The 20,956-nt window shown below is 40.1% G+C and overlaps 1 protein-coding gene across 3 annotated transcripts in view; it reads right to left on the bottom strand.

The window, feature by feature from the left end:
* Positions 1–20,956, bottom strand: part of grik5 (glutamate receptor, ionotropic, kainate 5) — a 94,814-nt gene that overhangs the window by 6,957 nt on the left and 66,901 nt on the right. For all 3 annotated transcript variants that reach the window (XM_053494400.1, XM_053494401.1, XM_053494402.1), the window contains 15 exons: positions 15,948–16,112; positions 15,263–15,427; positions 14,990–15,087; positions 14,161–14,326; positions 11,896–12,074; positions 10,632–10,685; positions 9,815–9,976; positions 9,448–9,600; positions 6,971–7,075; positions 6,763–6,870; positions 6,460–6,663; positions 6,221–6,334; positions 3,190–3,299; positions 2,451–2,624; positions 2,065–2,230 (listed from right to left, as the gene is read on the bottom strand). In XM_053494400.1, the coding sequence (XP_053350375.1) occupies positions 2,065–2,230; positions 2,451–2,624; positions 3,190–3,299; positions 6,221–6,334; positions 6,460–6,663; positions 6,763–6,870; positions 6,971–7,075; positions 9,448–9,600; positions 9,815–9,976; positions 10,632–10,685; positions 11,896–12,074; positions 14,161–14,326; positions 14,990–15,087; positions 15,263–15,427; positions 15,948–16,065 (2,076 nt within the window). In that variant the 5' untranslated portion in view covers positions 16,066–16,112. The remainder of the gene's footprint in view (positions 1–2,064; positions 2,231–2,450; positions 2,625–3,189; positions 3,300–6,220; positions 6,335–6,459; positions 6,664–6,762; positions 6,871–6,970; positions 7,076–9,447; positions 9,601–9,814; positions 9,977–10,631; positions 10,686–11,895; positions 12,075–14,160; positions 14,327–14,989; positions 15,088–15,262; positions 15,428–15,947; positions 16,113–20,956) is intronic.

Raw genomic sequence — 20,956 nt, 5'->3', positions numbered from 1 at the left:
GGTCTCCCTTTTATGTGTGTGTGCGCATGTCAGTCTCTACCAAGGTGTAAATAATGGTGAGGTGCTGTGGGGGCCTAGTTGTGCCCCTGTTTGCCTGCTGTCATGCCTCAGCTGTTGTACATTGAGCTCAGTCCTTTTGGGATATCCCAGTCATTCTTGTATGAAGTTTATGATGTGCTTGCATGTTATATGTTAAAGTGGGATTGTTCTTCTTCGTGATGTTTTGTAATAAAATTGTATTCATTTTTCTATCTGCGTCTCCTGCCAGCTCACTGAGAACAAACCTGTGCTGTCGCTGGTGAAATTCCAGGCTGACGTAATGGTTGGGTAGCACGTCCTTGAACCCTCGGTGTCCCGCCACATATAGTATGGTATTATAGAACACATACCAGGATACTGTCATATGTTATACCTGTCATGGTGCTGCCTGTGCTATACCATATCAGTGTGGTCACTAATTACTGCACCATGGTATTTACCAAATGATTGTGGTGCACACCAAAATACTACCACAATACTCACTTAAGTGCCCTTAGACATATCCTGATGAACTTTCTTATGGAAATTAATCAAAATTATAATCATGGCATATGCTTTGACTCAAATTTCATCAACAGAAGACAGAGACAACTAAATGAAACTGACCGTCAGTGTGAGTTTATTCTTGTAGTAATATTTCATCATACAGACTGCACTCTTCTTCTACAGCGCACCACTTCGTTTGTGCTAATTAACTGGGTGGGCTTATCTGCTAATTTAAAAGGTAATTATTTTATGGATTGGGTTTGGATTGTATTCTATCAATTCATTAATAGGAACTGAGTGAGTTGGACGAAAAGTTCAAGAAATCTGTGTTTGTAATTGAAATAAATTTGTGAAGATAATGATATGATTTAAAGCCTATTAGCTGAGGGTCACATTAGTTAGCCTACTACACCATAACTAACTGGATGTTCAATGGGGGTTTGTGTGTGCGTTGTGTAAATGATTTCTAAATGCATTCATTTAATCCAGCTTGATATTTAACACAGTATGCTTTATACATTCAGTTCCTGTCCTGACTTGCAGCACAGCTTTGATGTTCTCATTTACATAGACACTGAAATGGCACATTTAGAAGAGGAGTAAAACTAAATCAGTTTAAGGTATGGAGAAAAAAAAACATTATCTGAATGATATTTCAGCTGGAGCATCAACAGGTACTTTCTAGGGGAACCCTGAGACTGATGTCAACATGTTAAAGAAATAGTAAAATACTTTCAAACTGTTGTTGTTTTTTTAAATCAGTTTGTTTCCATCTTATTTATGCATGTGTGTTGGCTGAAGAAGTTACTGAACAGAAGTTCACTGTAGTAAATTAGATTAAAACTGAGCTGTTCCAAATGAAATAAAATTTTACTTTATCTAACTGCCAAGCATTGAATGCCAGCTGAGTTTGCAGTTAGGCCAAAACCACAAGTCATCTGGGTACAAAAAAAATAGTTAGTGTGATTGCTCGAGCAATCTTCCTAAGTTTTATTTGTATTATTATATTTATCTTTATTCCTCACATATTTGGCGCTGCTTCTACTCCTAGCACTTTTGAAATATCGACGATGCTCGATGTCTGGTATGTTTGCAGATCCCATGTGGTCCTGGTGTTAAAATGATTGCTGTGGTGCCCGTCTTCCTTTTTCTCCATCAAAATGAATGGTCGAACATTCAGCATTTATGACCTTACTCGCTCTGCCAGCTGTACAGCATTCTGAGCAGAACACCTCGCTCTTTGCATTTGATTGCAGACTTGCGTCTCAAGTTCATAAATGAAAATGTGTTTCATCCGTGATCAGAGACAACAACACAAACAAACACAGAATGTCACGGCCTGACAGGGGCAAACAAGACCTGTTACAAAGCACACCGAGCCAAGAGTGACTCAAACCAACAAACAAAATACAACACTACTTCAAACAGCAGCATATGCCAATCCAAACAGAAAAATGCTCTGACACACGGCTGGCATGAGGACAGCGAGGAGAGCACATGAACGAGATTATTCGATTTAAACATTCACATTTTTCATACCATGAAGAAGGTCATGGTACTCCCACCATGTATGGTGCCATACTGAATGTTGGTTTGGTCTGCCAGGTCATCGGGTGACTCGATAGGGACCTCCATCCTCTGCACTGTCAGGAATGCAGCCAGATTGGCAGTGTACGAGGAGATGATAATCAGAGTGAATGCCCACCTGAGCGGAAAAGAAATCGAGAGAGACAAAAGTATTTATGAAAGCATGAATGATTACAACGTTGACCTTCATTATGCCTGACTATGTTATTATAATTAACATTTATAACATTTAACCTTCAGTACACTAAAACTCTGATTGGAAGGAATTAATTAAATGACATATGCTACACGCAGACACACACAAACACACACACACACACACACACACACAAACTAACCAGACTCCGCTAACACAGCGTGTAGACAGAGCTTTAGGCATGATTTCTGAGCCCTGCTGCATGAAGCCTCCCACTGGAAACCACAGACTGTTCCCCAGAGTGTACTGGTTCTCCAGCAGGTCCCGGCGTTCGCGCAAGCACGGGTGAGGGTTATACCACTCATAGGGGCTTAGCCTAGGATGCACACAGAGAATGTGATTTATATATGAATATATTGTTCTTTTCTTTATTCCCAAGCCACCCATGAGTAAACATAATGCTTAAAACAGAGCCGCAGTCTGGCAGGTCTCTTTCTTCATCACTCTGTTATATAGCTGCCTGTTGTTTTGTTTTTTCAAAGGATGAGGGCATTTGATTGACATTGCAAATGACTAGCCACAGACCGTTAATTTTGTGTGACAGATATATTCAGTTAGTTGTGGCTGGTTAAATGTGCAATAAATGTAAGATGGTCCACAGGCAGAGTGTCTGAGGCTGAGACTCGTGATTGACTGACTGGGGTTCACAGTCAAAGCAAATGATAGGAAGCGTTTTAAAGTTCATGTGGAATTCTGTAGCATATTTACATTAGATATTAAATCAGAGATATTCGATACCAGATATTCGATATAGCTGTGCTTGGCTCTGAGAGACACCACACAAATGGTGTTCTGAGTGCTGCAGGTTACAAAACACATAAACAACTATCTCTGATTATGAGTCGGGGTATGTGTGAGCAAGTGTGGGTGGGTGTCTGTACCGGGCAGCGAGGAACAGCACGCAGCTGACAGCCAGGTAAGCCAACAGCATGAAAAGCCAAACGGCTGGAGAGAAAGGATCTAGGAATGAGAAATAGCCTGGCTTTCGCCCCTAAGACACAAGGGAGAGGAATAAATACAAATAAAAATGAAGCTCGAATACTGTGTATATATACTGTACATCTCAGCTTAGTCTTGTTCAGTGCACTAGTAAAGCAGTTTGCATAAGCTTAATCGTACAACAATAGGTTCTGATCAAGTAATATGATTTGAAAAGAAGCATGCCATGATTGGTGCTAATAGAGCATAACGTCACTGTGATGTTGAATTACTGTATATGTATTACACCACATCACAGGTGTTCTGATATTCACAGTAATGAAAAGAGGGAAGGGCAGCTGCTTGCCAAGTCCGTATTCACGGAAACCCTTTCGCAAAAGAAAACACATCTGATAACGTTATGTCAAACAGCACTTGGTCTTCTTAGTAATTGCTTCAAAGTCATTCCTATATGCCTCATCCTAATTGCCTGATTGAAACATTTCTCATGTTTAATGCAAGCTGCAAAGCTTACTCGCTTCTAATGTAAGGCTAAATCCAAAATCCCTCTCTAGCACATGATCAAGGGCACTACTTTGTGTGTGGAACAAGTGATTGTACACTTTAATGCACAAGTTTTTCATTGGAGTTTTTGTGGGATTCTTACAGTATCCTGAGCCCCCCGTGCTGATATTCAGTACAACAACACTCCTTCTTGTTTGATGTTGCTTAAATACCACCTACAGTGAATACCCTTTTATGTGCATTAAAGGCAAAGCTGTCTTATACAGTATAAACTTTATCTGTAATGTCATTGGCAAATCCGTCTACAGCTACAGTACCCCGCAGATTTTCAGGTAGGCAGACCCACGGACATCCCACGCGCGGTTGCTAGGCGATGCCCCCGAGGAAGTAATCAGAAGAGATGCGTGACACCTGGGCACGCACATACGTGTAGTGTATATACACCCAAAGATTCATAGGGACAAAGAGCATGTGAAAAAGTAAGAAGAGCGTGTTGAAAAGAAGAGAGAAGTGTGTTAAAAAAAAAAGAGAAAAGAGTATGTTAAAAAGAAAAAAGAGTGTCTCGAAAAGAAAGCCAAAAGAGATGGTGAAAGAAAGGTGGAAAGAAGTGTATAAAAGATAAGAGAGTTGCGTTTAAAGAAAATTGAAAAGAAAGACGTGTTTAAAGAAAATTGAAAAGAAAGTGTTAAAAAAATCTTCGAAAGCAAAGAAAGAAGTTGCCTTTAAAAACAGGTGAAAAAATTGTGTTTACAAGAAAGGAAAGAAATGGTCTTCCCAGAAAAGAGGGGAAATCTCCCAAACAGTTGCACAGTCACTCCTGCAGGCTCCTGCTCCACCATCTCCCCCTGCATCAGGCTTTTACTCGGTACACACTGATCTTGGCTGCCACTAACATCTGCCATGCCGCCACTGTATAGAGGTTATGGATAGAAGATAAATAGGCTATAAAACATAAAGATACAGTATGGTATTCCACTGTACGATCAGTGTTACTTAGGATACCAATAAAGCCTGTCTAATTAACACTGATCATAGCATACCATACTGTATGTTTATGTTTTATAGCATCTTTATCTTCTATCCATAGCCTCTATACATTTACCCCCCACCCTCACCCCCAAGTGCACCTGCCTTTAGTATTCCACGTATACAGAGCTTCATCAGAAAGCTGAGTCCAACCAGATAATAAGTTCCTTATTTAATAATGATACAATATCCTGTATCATTCTGTTGCAGTCATGGTTATTAAAGTGCAATAAATGATTTAAAACTCCATACATCAAAATCTTTTTACCTGGAAAATAATGAAGATGTAACAGGTGAGCCTGCCAAATGAGTCATTTGAAACCTGAACGAAACTAAGCACCTTAAAGGGATTCTCTGCACATCTCCTTTGCCCTGCCATGCACATGGTAACACTGGCTAGGAACTGTATACTGCATTCACTGTGAAGGTTTTCAATATATCTAGATATTTTTGATCATTTGTATTTTCTCTTATCTTTACAGTGTGTTAGATTTGAATATCTTATAACATCTGATGAAAGAGTGAGAAACGTCTTGACTAGACTAATGACACACATGCAACACTAAAGCACACAATTATTTTAATTAAGTGACTTTAACAATTCATAAAAGTTTAATGGAAGTATTTAAATACATAAAGCAAAAAATGTCACCTGATTCATATTAGCCAACTGGTGCATGTTTGTGTAAGCCTGATTTTGGATATCAGCTGGCTGGAGGTGCACTGTGACCCAGATCAGGAGAATGAAACATATACACTATTTTTCTAATAAGAATAGTCATGATTTTATAAGGGTCAAATCATTGGGCTGCTTCAAGGAACAAAAACAACTAAAGAGACTTATTTTTATTATTATTTTTATTATTATTATTATTATTATTATTAAATTATGGAACTGGGTTAAGATTGATGGGCACATCAGGAAAAGAAGTTAAGCACATGAAGAGATGCACTGATCATGCATAGTGCTTGCGGTACATGCCTCAAGACAGTGTTATGATCAGTTGGTCAGGTCTAGCCTCAGCAAGATGATTTGGAAATAAAATGAAGTCAACTGATGGTCTTAATCATTTTCGCACATGAACTAGCCACCACATTGTGTGCTGTAATCAAAGCTAAAGATGATTAAATAAAATCTTTGAGTATGCACCTTTTGTCTTTTAGCCAGGCGGTGTTTATTAATGAATTAATTGTAGCACTCTTCTTATCAAAGCCTTGGAAGGATTACTTTTACAATAGTCCTACATATAAGCTTCATTCATACAGCACTGCTTTTGAAAATACTACATCAACATGCCTGCGTCAAAGGAATATGTCTATTTATGGCTTCGCTTTTTCTCACCAGTAGAGGGAATATTTATCATCAGCAGAAACAGCTGAGTTAAATCAAGAGGCTCAGAGATTGTTCCTGATTGCCGGCACATAAATCTTTATATAACTTACTATATGAACTCGGTAAAGAATACTGATGCCCAGGGTCATGAAAGGTTTGGAGAAATCGATGACTTTCTCCCGCTCAGAGGTGATGGTGAAAGCAGCTACAGCTAAATCTGCCTTCTGCTCCAGATAAAGAGAAGGAAGGAGAGAACATTGGAAAGGTGAGTAATGTGAAGGGGGGCATAAAAATTAGGTAAGTTAAATACAGAAACAAAATGTGTGTGTGTGTGTGTGTGTAGACTTACTCTATTGATAAGTTCCCCGACCATGCCAGTCCAGGAACCGTTGGGCTCTGGAGCTCCGTACAGACCGTCATCTACCAGTTTGATTCGAAAGGTGAACTTCAGAATGTCTGACAATTCCTTCAGCATGTCCACACAGAAGCCTTCATACTGCTCATTCCCTTCTAGTTCCTGGTAATTTGCTTTCCTCATAACATACGGGTTTTCCTGATTTCACATACACATAGCGAGTTCAATTAAAGAACCTTAAAACATGTGATGTACATTTCCTTTTTTTTTTTTTTTTTTACAGTTACGGAACCTCACCAGTATGGTGGTGACAATGAGGGTCTTGTTGGCCAAAGTTTCGGAGACATTGATGTCCAGACTGGTGGAGTTCATAACCAGGGTGTTGTTCGAATACCAAATACCAATCTAATACATAGATATAGAGTAAATCCCAATTACCCAAAAAACCATTATATAAAGATAAGAACTGGATGTGGGAAGAAATCTGAATGTGAATGTGTGTTACCTGTTTGTGGCCTGATTTATGTTTCTCCAGGATATGCAGGGTGTAGTTGGTTCTCTGACCTTTGCTGTTAAACTCAACACGGCCTGTTAAACCATCATACTCCACCTGAGAGCACAAAGGGGAGAAAAGAAAAGCCAAAAGCATTGGCAACAGTGAGATGAACTACATTTCATCACTTTTTCAGCTCCAAACACCTCTTGTAGTGGATATAGTGTGTTATTAAGTTCTGGTTTTAGGCAAATTGGGAGCTGTGAGAAACCAAGAATGTGGACCATTTGGGCCTCCAGAGAAATGATTTACCTAAAACAGGCCTAGAGAAAGAAGAAAAACAACCAGCTATTTATAAACTGTAGACACATTTACTTTTTTTTTTTTTTTTTTACACAATTACTAGTTTGGGCTGCACTGTAATATAGGGTCTGTTATCTCATTAGATCAGATCACATACAGTAAGTGATGCAAACTATGAAAGGAATCCATTATTTAAAAGCATAGTTCAGTTTTTTTTTTTTCAAGTCTGTCTGAAATCAAAATTGAGCTTCATATCCATGATCTGTCATGCTTACACCACTAGGCCAAAAAGTCACACACTCCAAGATTTCATTGCCCGACTTTTGCTTTGGTTATGATGCTCCTAGGAACCACACTAACACATTTTGAATCCTGGAATATTTTTGTAAAATCAGGAGGAAATAAGTAATTTGATGTGATAACCTGGTCATTCAGTACATTCAGGTTATCAGTTGACTTCATTTTATTGCCAAATAATATTGCTGAGGCTACTGAAACAACCTTAGATCATAACCAGAGGCTTGTACAGTGGGCAGTATGTATGATAGGTACATTTGTTCATGCACTTCCCTTCTTACCCTGATGCACCCATCACTCTGGAATAAGGTCAGTCTGAACTCATCAGCCCACATGACCTTTTTTCATTGCTTCAATTGTATTTTTTTGCATTGCATCTTCATAAATCATTTGAGTGATTTAAGTTGGACAGTTCTTCCTTAATTGTGAGTACTTGATGCAGGCCAATAATTTGACCCTTCTGAAGTGGTGGCTAGGCAGTGCATGTGAACCAGATGTTTTATTATTATTATTATTATTATTATTATTATTATTTATGCTGCTTCTTTTTTCTTTAGTTTTTTTTTCCCAAATTTTGTTTTCTACAAGACACGTGGCACCAGCCAAATACATATATTTAAACTGCTTGAATACACACACGGTAAGGACTGGCGTAACACTTTGAGGATAGCGCTATCCACTCCTTTTGCTTGCATGAACTCACAGACGCCCATGATTGGCTCGCGTTGCCATCCCTCCCCCCCTGAGAGAGCTCGGCCAATCAGCACTCATAAGGCTACCCGGATACAGCACCACCCAGGATTCAAACTTGTGATCTCTGGTTGAAAGGCAAGCTTGTTATCGCTGCGATATTTGGGGTAGAAGGGGGTGGGGGGAGATTTCACCTCACTTTTGATTTAAAGCGAACCATCCTTTTAAGCATGCAACAAAAACACAGCAAGACAGTGAACATGGATTGGAGCTGTTCTTCAGAGTTTTTGCTTAGTTACACACAAATTACCCTGGCACAAATGTAGTTTTAAAATGCCATAACTACAGTGCCATTAAATCAAAATACGATGACTGTAAAATGCAACGGCAAACCCAGACACACATCATTAACTCAATACAGGAAGGCTACAGTAGGTCCGTATTAAACATCACATTCCTGTTGGCTCCAGCACAACTCAGTCTGAGAGATCAAGGAACACAGACAGCCAGAAAATGTTCAAAACAGAAGTTATTATGAGAACCTCAATTAATCTACTGACTCCCTTATTTCTGCTTATTTTCATCAAGGGCATTCATATGATGTAATCGTAGATACGCTAACTATATCACATGGCAGTATTACTGTAAAAGCAGGCGAATGCTGAAATCCTGCATAAAGGAATCAGCATTATTGTGAAGAAAGAATTAGTCATTACTATAATAATAATAATAATAACATACATAAATAACTTCGCATTAAAATCATTTAAATAACAGACTGAAAATGTTCTGTTCCTGTTCCTTTTAATAGTCATGCATCGTGTTCCATCAGGAACCAGCATGTGATGTTTAATAAGCACCTACAGGCTCCATTTCGACTTAGTTGTAAATGTGTTTCTTGCATTTTTTGATTTACTCTCTGTAAATGTGTTTTGCACTTACAGGTCACCAAAACACTATTTTTAAATGTGGCTCGAGGATTGCACAAAAACTACAATACACTCACTGTTTGGTTTTGTTTTTGAAATTACATACTCCGCAGCAAAAAAAGTACAAAAAAAAAAAAGTTTCCTAGAACTATAGCCTGGGAACTAGAAGTCTGTTTTTGTTTCTGGTGGAAATGCTTCTGAAAGCCCTCAGTAGTAGAAACATGCCCGAAGGAAATCTGCACACACACACACACACACACACACACTAACCATGCGCAGGTAGTTCATGAGGCTGGTCCCATGTTGCCAGATCTGTGGGGAGGAGCAACTTAAAGGTTTCACTCCAATTTCCTGACTTCTGTTCAGCTCCTGGACAGCGCTCGCCACCACATGGACGGCATCGAACAGCAAAGCTGAAGACAGCTAGACACAGCAGGTAGAAAGAAGTTTAATGTGTTTTTGCATGTCTCCATGTTTCGTTTTGATTAGGATATAATTCTGTAAAGGTTGTGACATTTGGCTATTTTTATTTAACAGTCAATAGGTTTCATTTTGGTTAGTGAGGTTAAGAGAAGGGATGGATTCAGATGCAATTATAGCTTTAATTATCATCATGTGCTTGTGAAATATGTCTCACCGCTGGTCCTGGGTATGGGTTAAGGTCACAGCCTTCTCTCCACGACAGGTTGAGGCTCCGGATAAATTCCAGGTAAAATGGATGAGTGGTGTTGAACATAGAGAAGCCAACGATGTTGGAGTGTTCATCAACCACATCATCCAACCACAGCAAAGGAAAGTCCTACATACACACAGAGACACAACATAATCACCTACATGTCCTGGTGTCCATGCTTAATCTTGCCATTTAACGTACACTGTTTTCAATCAGGAACCAATGTATTATTTAATGTTAATTCTCTAATGTCTTCTTACTCAGTCACTCATCGTCTATACCACTTTATCCTGTGTACGGTGTAGTGGGAGGCGCCTCTAGCCCAGGAGACTTAGGGCACGAGACGGGGTACACCCTGGATGAGGTGCCAATCTATCACAGGGCACACATGCATGCATACACACACTCACACACTCTGGGCAATTTTGGGAACACCAATTAGACTAATCTGCATGTTTTGTGACCAAGCACGAAAAAACACGCAAACTCCATGCATACAGACCCGTGGCGGGAATCGAACCCAAACGCTAGAGGTGCGAGGCAACAGTGCTAACTACTATGCCACCAAGGCTGCCTTATGTCTTCTTATCAGTAAATAAATAATTAAATAAATAACTAAAAAGTAAATAAGCTTTCAAAATAATTTTATAAATAAATAATTCAATTTAGTTACAGGTTATAGTAAAGGGCTTTCAATCCCAGAGTTATTTCAATTACAAAATGAAGCTGATGAATAACCATGCACATAACCATCAACAATAAAAATACTAATCCTTCTTACCATAGTGGTAAGAATGTACTTGTAAAATGCTGACGTCATCCCCAACTCAGACGCCTAGGACGGAAAAAAGAAAAAGTGAAGAGATTAAAGTGTAAAAAAAGGAAGGTGAAAATAGAGAGAATCATTTCATCAGCAGGTTGAACCATACATATTCAGAGCTCTTCAAATCAACCAGAGTACAGGTACTTTTAAAGGGAACAGAACTGAATTACAGTAGCTGTAAATCAAAAATGAGAGGGAAAGGGGGAGAGGTGGAGTGAAAAAGAGAGAGAGAGACAGAAAATGACTGATACGAACAAAAGGAAGCCGTCACCGAGCTCCATTTAAATGCATTAGTTTTCAGTAGTACAGCCACCAGGGGACAACCAGATCCGTGCGGTGCAACTCAAACCCATATCATTTTGTCAAGTAGGTTTTTTTATATGTGTGTGTGTGTGTGTCTGTGTTTGTGTGTGTGTGTGTGTGTGATGCTCATCATGATATACTGTAGCTTGCCAGCACGACAGAAGCATTGCATTTCTTTTAAAAAAGGAGTTTTATGATTTATCTATCTACAATTTAAAGGTGACACCAAAATGAAAAAGAAAATCTCTAAAATGAGTTTAAAGATTGCAGTTCAGCTGATAAGTGTCTCTTATATATATGTACAGTTGCCGCATTCCGTGGAATTCCGTGATCAAGTTGGGGAATTTGAAAACCATTGGGGCCCCATGCGTGGCAGGCTGTGATGCTGTGAGTGTTCGGGTTTGTTTCTATCATAGTCAGTACTGACGTTTTTTTAAGCAATGTGTCTTATATTAGCTTTTTTGTTAAATCAGACCAGACAGGCTAGATTTAGCTCCCCACCGGCATAAAAGAGCCTTTAGTGCCCATGATCCTGTCACCAGTTTACTGGTATATACTAAATAATCAGTGTTAATGTTATGTCCTCTTAATGTTATGGCTGATCTGTGTTTAATGATAAGGTTATATCTTCGGCGGAGAGCAAATTTGCCTTATTCCAACTCTTTGTTCCGAGTTCATTCCGGTCTTTTTCACAATAACTGCAACTTTTATTTAAAAACATAAAACAGCCAAAGGGTTTCCTTTTTGTTCCCGAGCTTCAGGTTAAGTCTAGGCTGATTTGGTGGCATGGCACTAATTAGCTACGTTTATAATTATGTCCCCACAATGCTACTTAAACAAAGATTCTGTGTGTGTTTGTGTGTGTGTGTGTGTGAGACGGGGGGTGGTGGGGGTGGTGGTTGTTGCTAAGTGTCTGTACCTTTTTCAGGATCAGGTATGACACAGAAGCATTAGCATCGATGATGATCGTAGCTATTTTATCATCACGGATCTCTTTGAGTAAAGACGTAGGATCGAGGTCATCATCCAGCATTCTGACAGACAGCGTTTCCCTAGAGATAAGAAAACGTCGCACCAGCTCCTCCAATCTCAGCAGACCTGTAAAGCAGGTGGGGTTAAAGATAGCACAAGGGAATGCGCGTGCATGTGTGTGCATGTGTGTGCATGTGCGTCTGGGTATGTGTTTGTGTGTGCATGCGTGTGTGTGTGCATTAAATGTAAATAAGTGGCTGTCTTCTCATGGGAGTGTGTGTACGGAGAGAGAGAGAGAGAGAGAGAGCCAGTGAACCTGGTGCCAAACTTTAATTAGTTTGAGGGAGGAGAGAAATCAATGCACTCACTTACATGCTCTCATTCTCTCTCTCTCTCTCTCTCTCTCTCTCTCTCCCTTTAACTCCCCCAGCACTTCTTCATCCCCCCTTCCTGTAGCTTCCTCTCACCCACTCACTGATTCCTGCAGCAACCCTTCCCAGATATATTCTCAGTGGATTTCACCGACTCTGTTTTTTGTGCATTAGTACTATTCATGCCGTCTTTCAGCTTCTCTTTCTCTCTTTTCCCCGACAATGAAAACTGAAGGTGATGAACAGCAGAAAGTACAGTAACTAAATCCTAACAGTCAACAAAGCAAGTACTCGGAGGTCAGACTCCACTATTTGCAATCATTAGATTGTTGTCCAGAGAAATTCGGTTCATATTTACTCATTATTACCCGCTCTTGTTCCATTAGCCAATTCTGTTACCACAGTGAAACCCTTTCAGGTTTGTCCCAAAGCCCTTCCATATTCCACAATCAATCTCTTGGTAGGTCTGGGCTAACATTCGGTCCTGTTTCTTATACCTTTTGCTGACTAAAAAGGAACTAATTTATAATAGCTCCTGAATCGTATGCTTTTTAGCTGAAGAAATGAATAATAAGCCTAAGAAGAAGTGTCTAAAAATAGCACACCTCCCTAACTGCAGTCACAATTCACCTATGAAAATAATAAAGGGCAATACCGATGTCATTGGATTATGGATTATAGGTTTACTAAAGGCTAAAGAGCAAGTGCAGCAAGGAAAAGAAAAAAAAAACATTTTTTATGGATTACTTGATGCTTTATTCTCTTACTTCAATTGTTGTTCTTAGAAACGTGCCTCAAAGGTCAGCTCTACCGTTTTCTTACAATAACGCAAAACCTTTTTCATCAAACCTACTGTATAGTCCTGGAAAAGTATCCCCACAGCCTTTACGGAATAACTGAATACATTCACAGGTGCGTGTGTCCGAGAGGTGGCCATCTTGTGGTCAGACTCGGCGCTGTTAAATCGGATGTATAATGGCTCCCCTCTCTCATGTGCCCGTTCGCACTAACAGATGCAGCCAGACAGAGAGATCAAATAGAGTGTGCAGAATCAGAGGTGATCACGAGCGTGTCCAATCAGAGGGCAGAATAATGACTGGGTTGTAATGAGAAATAAATGAACATATTCTCATTAATTAACAACTGTGCATCTCTCTCTCACACATACGGAATCCCACACAAAACCAATATATACACAGCAGAAAGCGGATGTGTAGAGCAAGGTCCGCTGGCCTGTCTCTCCATCTCCTGCCACCATTTTAAATGAGCTTGATGAGTGGCAAGTTGCACCTACTCTGCTGCCATGGCAACCACGGCGCAGCCAACTAGGTCAGAGCCGAGCCGTGTGAATTGACGATCTCGCACATGCTCACACTTGCTTAACTGTATATATATATAAAAGGCACTTAATGTACATATTTCCAGGCTGGTACACAACACAGAGTGATATTTAATCAGGCTTCCATGCGCCACATATGATACACTCCTGGGTAGAGACGTTCCCCTACTGGGGCTGACCAACACTGATGAATCCATATGCAATGAAGCAATGGATGAAGTATATGATGGAGCTTTCAGGATTTATTTCTACGTTCTATATTCACACTGATTCACTTATGGATACTGAGTTAAAGTTAATTAAGGAACATCTTATTGTATCGCATTAATTATTCAGAGCAGAATCTTGAGAGTCTGTACTTGCTTTACATAAAATATATTTTTCAAAAGTTGAGTGGCCATACAACCCCTGTGGTGACTCATTTGGAAAGGCACTTTGACATGTGTGGAGCTTCTGGGCAGGTCATACACACTGATGGCGAGAGCAAAGATCAAAGACTCACACTCGGCCTTGGCACAGACCAGACTGGCTGATGGGTAGCTGAAAGAGCGTAGGATGGCGCCCACGGCCAAGCTCAGATCCTCGTTGCTAGGATACAATGTGACGGACGCGAAACGCAGGTAAGGCAGCCGTGGAGTCTCCTCAGGACCGATCTTCACATGAGGGATCTGAGAAAGAGAGAGAGAGAGAGAAGAACAAGAAAAAGAGAAGGTTCGAGTGAGATTGTTTAGAATTAGTGTGTAATACTAAAAACTATACTGGTATACATCATACTATACTTAGCGTACATCCTGTTTTGAAAGTACGAAGGGCGTTCAACTCAAACAGGGACTTGGGTGGTGACATTTCTCGTGAATGAAGGCTTAAAAACATTTGACATTTACATAAGACTTCAAGCTCAATACAGTAGAGAGACTCTTAGCCACAGAAAACATTTAAATAGTGCAAAACACTGCAGTCGTTCTCATGAACATTCAGCATCAACACCTGATTGCTGAAAGCTGACAGATAACTCGTCACCAACTTGTGAAAGTCATCTGTCTGTGGGAACTGTACACCACTTTGACAGGCACTTGGCTGGGAGTTATTGCCACATCCTCACTACAGTCCTGACCTCACTCTAAGAGATTTCCACATGTTTGGCCTATTGAAGAGGTTCCTGGGAGGCCAGTATTTCAGATGTGAAGTGGGCATCATGGCTTCAGCATCGTCAGAAAGATTTCTACCTTGCTGGTATTCAAGCACTATTATATAGAGAAATAAAGGTAATTTTCTAATAATCTAAAGTCTCGGTTTGACTTGAACACCCTTCAAATTAACAATCAACTCACCTCCTTTTCCCCACAGATGTGACTGACAGTAGAACCCGAGGCAGGACTGGAGGTGGGGCCAATCACAGCAACCACACCCTTAGGCAGAATCTGGCACACTAAAAAAATATGAAAAAAATTCCTCAGGCCTTTTTTTTTTCCCCAACTCACTTCATTTTTTCTTTTGAATAAGGCCAACTCATACTGATGGATAGATAGAGCTGCCCAATCCACTTATAGTGATACATTTCACTCCTAATTTATTTAGTGTTTTTGAGTGTGGATGAGACTTACTGGTGTCTGTGGTTTCGTACTGAGAGTCTTTCTGGAGCTCGAAGACTTCTACGTCGACGCGAGCACGAGCCGGTCCCTCCAGCACGCTGTTGATGTTCTCCCGTGCTAAAGCTAGAGCCAACCGCTCTCCACGGCCACAGGCAGAGCGGTCATCCAAAATCGCCGCTGACCAGTAGGAAGTAGGTGCAGTGAGTGAGAAAGAGAGAGAGAGAGAGAGAGAGAGAGAGAGAGAGAGAGAGAGAGAGAGATTTACTCTGCCTCTCAAGGGCCAACTCCAAAAGGTCATGGCAGAAAATTCTGTGCTTAATGTGGTGGCAGTAAGAGCGGCCAAGCAAAGGCCAAAGGCAAAGTGTGGATTTGGCTGAACAAAGCGGATATTTAAAAGACCCCTGCCTGGTGACTCAGATGAAGTGAAGGACAACATTTTTGCCCATCCTGTTCCGACACAAGCTCAAATTTCCAGCGGCAGCATCACTATTGTATACTGATGACTAAAAAAAAAAGAACTGTTGTCAAATTGTATTCTTCAAAAATGATGCATAACATTCTCACATAGTTGGTACCCATTACAAACATCTCCAGCATCTCCCAGCACCTAAATCCCAAATTTAATCCCCACTCATAATATAATCTGTTTAGGATTAAATATTTCAATCAATGTCATCGTGAAGGTGGTGCGACTCACCCATTCGCACAGATGACAGGAGAGGGGTCTGGCTGAGAGAACAAGGCGGCATGTTAAGAACAGTAACTAGCAGGAAGTGGACGTGAATCGACAGCAGCACTGCTGGCAGTTCCGGCATCTTCTACTGCTCCTCATGGAGACGCCGTCTGCTGCCTAGAGCACCCCCTGTCAAACAAGTGAGAACACTTTTAAGAATAAAAAATACAAATAAATTAACAATAAATGCATGCATTATTCCTCACACAGTTGATCAGCCTATAGCACCCCCTAGAGGACAAGTGTTAAAAGTAAAAGCCTAAAGACACATCCTGTTTATAGCACACATAGACATAATCTGCAGCCTTGGGCATGGCAATGTGTTAAGGATATTTACACACACAGTTAGTTATACTGCCTAGAGCTCAGAATACTTCCATACAGATTGCCTTCTTTCTCACATCTGCTCAGCAATCGTACAAGTGTCCGGACAAAAAAAAAACAAAAAAATCTGTCAGAGGTTACCTTAAAGCCAAATGCACAAATTAATGCAAATTTACATTCAATTTAAATTGAATTTGTGTTCAGAGAGCAGTGGCTGGTCCGAATTTACATGCAAGTGTAACTTGAGAATCTGAGTGGTTATAACGGCAACATATTGCTGATGTAGTTGGTGCATATTTTAGCAAGTGTGCTTTTCCTTAAATGAAATCTGAAACGTGAACCCTAAGGTTGTTCATACAGCCTGGTGTCATTAACATACAGTATAATAACATTTACTCACTCACTCATTCACTCACTCATCATTTATAGCGTTTTATCCTGTAAACAGGGGCCTGGAGCCAATCCCAGGAGACTTAGGGCACAAGGCAGGGTACACCCTGAATGGGGTGCCGATCCATCACTGGACACACACATGCACACACACACTAACTCACAAAACTAGGAATGCCAGTTAACCTTATCTGCATGTTTTTTGGACTGTGGGAGGAAACCGGAGTCCCCGGATGAAACCCACCAAGCACGAGGAGAATATGCAAACTTCATGCACACAGAGCCAAGACTCAGAAAAAAATAATTTAAAAAATGGTCAACAGATTAAGTTATTGTTTAGTACGAGGAAAGATGTCACTGTACTGAGCTGTAAAGAAGGTAAGAGGAGCTGAGTTTTGATTATATACATTTAGGCATTTGGCAGGCGTCCTTATCCAGAGCGACTTAAAGCTTTTAGCTCATCACACATCTACACAGTTAAGGCTTAAAGGTTAAGGGCTTGCTCAAGGGCCCAGCAGGGACAACTTGGTGGTTATGGGATTTGGACCAACCCGTAGTCCAATGCCTTAACCCTGACCCAAATTTACATTTAAGCATTTGGCAGGAGCACTTATCCAGAGTGACGTACATTTGTATTTCATTATACATGAGAGCAGTTACTGATACTGTATCAGCTATCCTAATGTGTTGTCTTTTGACAACATATTCATTCCAACTCAACCCACTTTTTAAAACCACTGTGATTTTCCCAAGTTATGAACAGCCAATGGCCATAATGCATTTTAACAAGGAACCTTCCTACATTCCATATCCATATGCTATGATATTTAATGGTACTGAGAGTTAGCGTTTGTATTTAAAAGTCCATGAATATAAATTCCATGAATGCAGGGGCTCGAACCAAAAACCTTCTGTTCAGTAACTCCTTAACATATTGAGCGACCACACCCTACTTTAATGGCTGTGTGTACTCAACAAGGCATGGACTTCACAAGTTTGTGTAAAACCCTATGATCCATTTTTGATCAAAACTGGACACAAATTTCAGTAGAAGGCAAACGGGACCTTTTGTGCAAATCAGCTAACATGCCTAGTATCACACATTCACTTACTGTATATTTACAGAACATTGGGGTACAAAAAAAGTGCAGAAAATCAAATATTAAATATTCAACTAACTGAACATTTTCTTTCTAATTTTAAATAATAAAAAAAAATGGCTTTAGACTTTTATCCACTTTTGTGTGCATTTATAATACTGTATATTGTATAATATAATCTATTTAATATATGGTACTGTATATCGAGTATAAGACGACTATCCTAATTTGTATGACCTCTGTAAACCACTCGTGCACATGTGCAATGCAATCAGCGATGACATTATAATGGAGAACCCTTTTCAAACAAGGGTTAGCAGGTGCGCTAATTAGTGCTTTGTTTTTGTTGTTTGCATGGACCAAGGGAGAGGTCTTTCTATGCATGAAAACAACTGCAGCGTGGTGAACAATAGGGAGAACTAGACAACCAGCATCATGGGAATGCAAAAAGATTAAATACAAAAACACAGTGTAAAGCCACTTAACAGGGTCATAAAGATGCCTGGTGAAGTAAATAACAAGATAGTTTATTACTGGGCTAAGCTCTTGGTGGAATAAGCTTTAAATTACACTTAATTCCATAACAACCATCATTTTGGGCAATAAGCGTTCGTTAGGTAGACAGGCATTTTATGTTTTGGATTGTCACCCTGACTGTCATCATTTTATTCAGCAGCAGCAGCAATTTAAACAGGTGTGTGTAAATCTGTATGGATCTGTGTGACACAAAACCTGTCATTCAGTCATCCAGGATTCTACTTTGATTAACTGTTAAACTACTGGGCAGAGCGGGTGTAATGGTTAGCACTGTCGCCTCGCACCTCCTGGGTCCGGGTTCGATTCCCGTCTCGCGGTCTATGTGCAAGGAGTTTTGCATGTTCCTCCGGGTACTCCAGTTTCCTCCCACAGTCCAGAAACATGCAGATTAGACAAATTGGCATTCCCAAATTGCCAGCTGCGTGTGAAATCAAGGGGCAGAATAACAGAACACAGTTAGAATCTCTTTATTTCTCTATATAATCCCCTGCTACACTAATGCACCTATCCCAGTGTTTCACTAGTGCTTGGATAGTCAAGGTAGAAAGCTAAAAAGGTTTCTCAGGAGCTATGATCGGACTGCCTGCTTCACGCTCAAAATGCTGGCCTGCGAAGAACTTTAAAGGAAATCACATTGAGTGAGTACAGGACTATACGAGGGATGTGGCAATAACTCAGAGTTGAGTTCCTTTAATGTGCAAGCAGTGTTTCTGAAAGATAGGGTGTACAGTTCCCACAAACAGACGTGTCTCTTCTGCAAGTTGAAGACAAGATATATCCGTTTATTTTCACGGATCAGGCATTCCACCCACTGCATGTTCACGAGAATGACTGGAGTGGGCTCCGAACTACCTTAGCCAAAATCATCGTTCACACAATAGGGCATGGTCTGCATTAATTCCATGTAATTTGTGCATGTCAGCCCACCAGTGTCCAATCTACAGGGTGTTTTAAAACTCCCCATACTTTTTAGCCTTTCAAAAAGTCTGGCCTTCTTTAAAACTTTTGCACCGTTCAAATACAGTATTTCACTCTGGCTAAGAGTCTCATCGCCATACTGTGCTTAAAGTCTTCTGTTAATATCAGTTTTACCGCAAGTCCCAGTTTGACTTGAACGGCCCTTGTACACTGTTAACCATTAAAAGTGTCTGACAGAGAAGCTTTTTGACTCAACATACTGTAGCACAAGAAGTAAAAATTTATTACAGTACATGTTACCATATATCTTTCTACCATGTTAGCTCCATACAGTATGTTTGTCAGTGTTTATGCGCTGCACAAAGTACAGTAGATGTAGTAATTTCGCCGTGTAGTTTCTCAAGATTTGTGGATCTGTTGACAACAGCACACCACAAAGGAATCACACAGGAAGTTTGAAGAGAGTGCTGTTTGTTGCACACAAATGAGTAAATCCACAGGGTGTCCCAAAAGTCTCTTCACATAGGGAAAATTAATGCTTTGTATTTACAAAACAGCTTTTATAGTACATGATTGCCATTTCTTTGTAAACCCAGACAGTTGTCTCTCCCACATATTAACACATCTGGTGTTATGCATGTAATTGTTCTCGCTCATCTATCACAATCTTGCGACGGCTCACCGATCAAGCCATTAGAACCATTTCGATGCATTCTTCTAAGTATAAAAAAAAATGTAAGACAATTGCTAGAAAGTATGGAGAGTTTTGAGGCACCCTGTAGATTGCACATTGGTGGGCTGACATGCACAAATTACAGGGAATTAATGCAGACCATGGCCTATTGATGTGAGTGTACTGTACAATACAGAAATGTAGAATCAAGCCTTGCAGTACAGAAAGCAGCACTAACCCCAAATGAGAAATGTACTTTGCAGCATGCTGACTCAACTCGAATTTTATAAGGTCATGATCATAAGGCTCAATACAACCATTCACAAAAGTGGAAATGTAGGTATAAGATTTTATATTTCCTAGTTCATGAATTTAGAAATTGCACCTTTGGGACTTTACTCAAGAATTCAGTAAGTGTTTCTGTATACAGGCTTGTTCTGCAGGACCTTCACTCTTCAACTCACTATACAAGTAAAGAAATGACACTACAGTATAATATTGCTGGTTGAATTACAAAAAAATACAAATAATTAAAGATGATAAACAAACTATTTTGTTCATACACCAACGATGAATGTCCAATCTGATAAATTGCTTTCGCAGTTAGTGAGAATGCGAAAGGAGATTTACAAAGAGGAACTGTGTAAATGACGCCCAGTGTGCAAATGTCAATGGTGAGGGGCAAAAGAAGAAGGGGAAAACAACATTTACTCTAGGCTTTTGTGTGTTTCTTGCTCATTATAGCTTTGGCAAGTTCAGATCTCAAGGAAATATTCAGAAGTGAAACACAGCTTAAACCCGCTGTGAAAGCTTCTAAAACAGATATTCCACATTCCCCGCCATTAAGACAACTGTAGCTAACCTGCTGCTACCTTGGGTTGAGTTATTGTTCAGTAACATACTGTACCATGTACTATTTAGAGCTGAGCCTGCTGAATGTATAGGGTTGGAGACACTGTTAACTCCACACATATTTTTCTTCACTTTGATGGGATTTCTTGGTATGTCGAATTGATTGGCCACAAATAACT

The sequence above is a fragment of the Clarias gariepinus genome, chromosome 4 (assembly GCF_024256425.1).
Source record: "Clarias gariepinus isolate MV-2021 ecotype Netherlands chromosome 4, CGAR_prim_01v2, whole genome shotgun sequence".
In the NCBI taxonomy this organism is placed as follows: Eukaryota; Metazoa; Chordata; class Actinopteri; order Siluriformes; family Clariidae; genus Clarias; species Clarias gariepinus.
The sequence above is the reverse complement of the archived record's forward strand: the minus strand, read 5'-3'. Positions and strand labels throughout refer to the sequence as shown.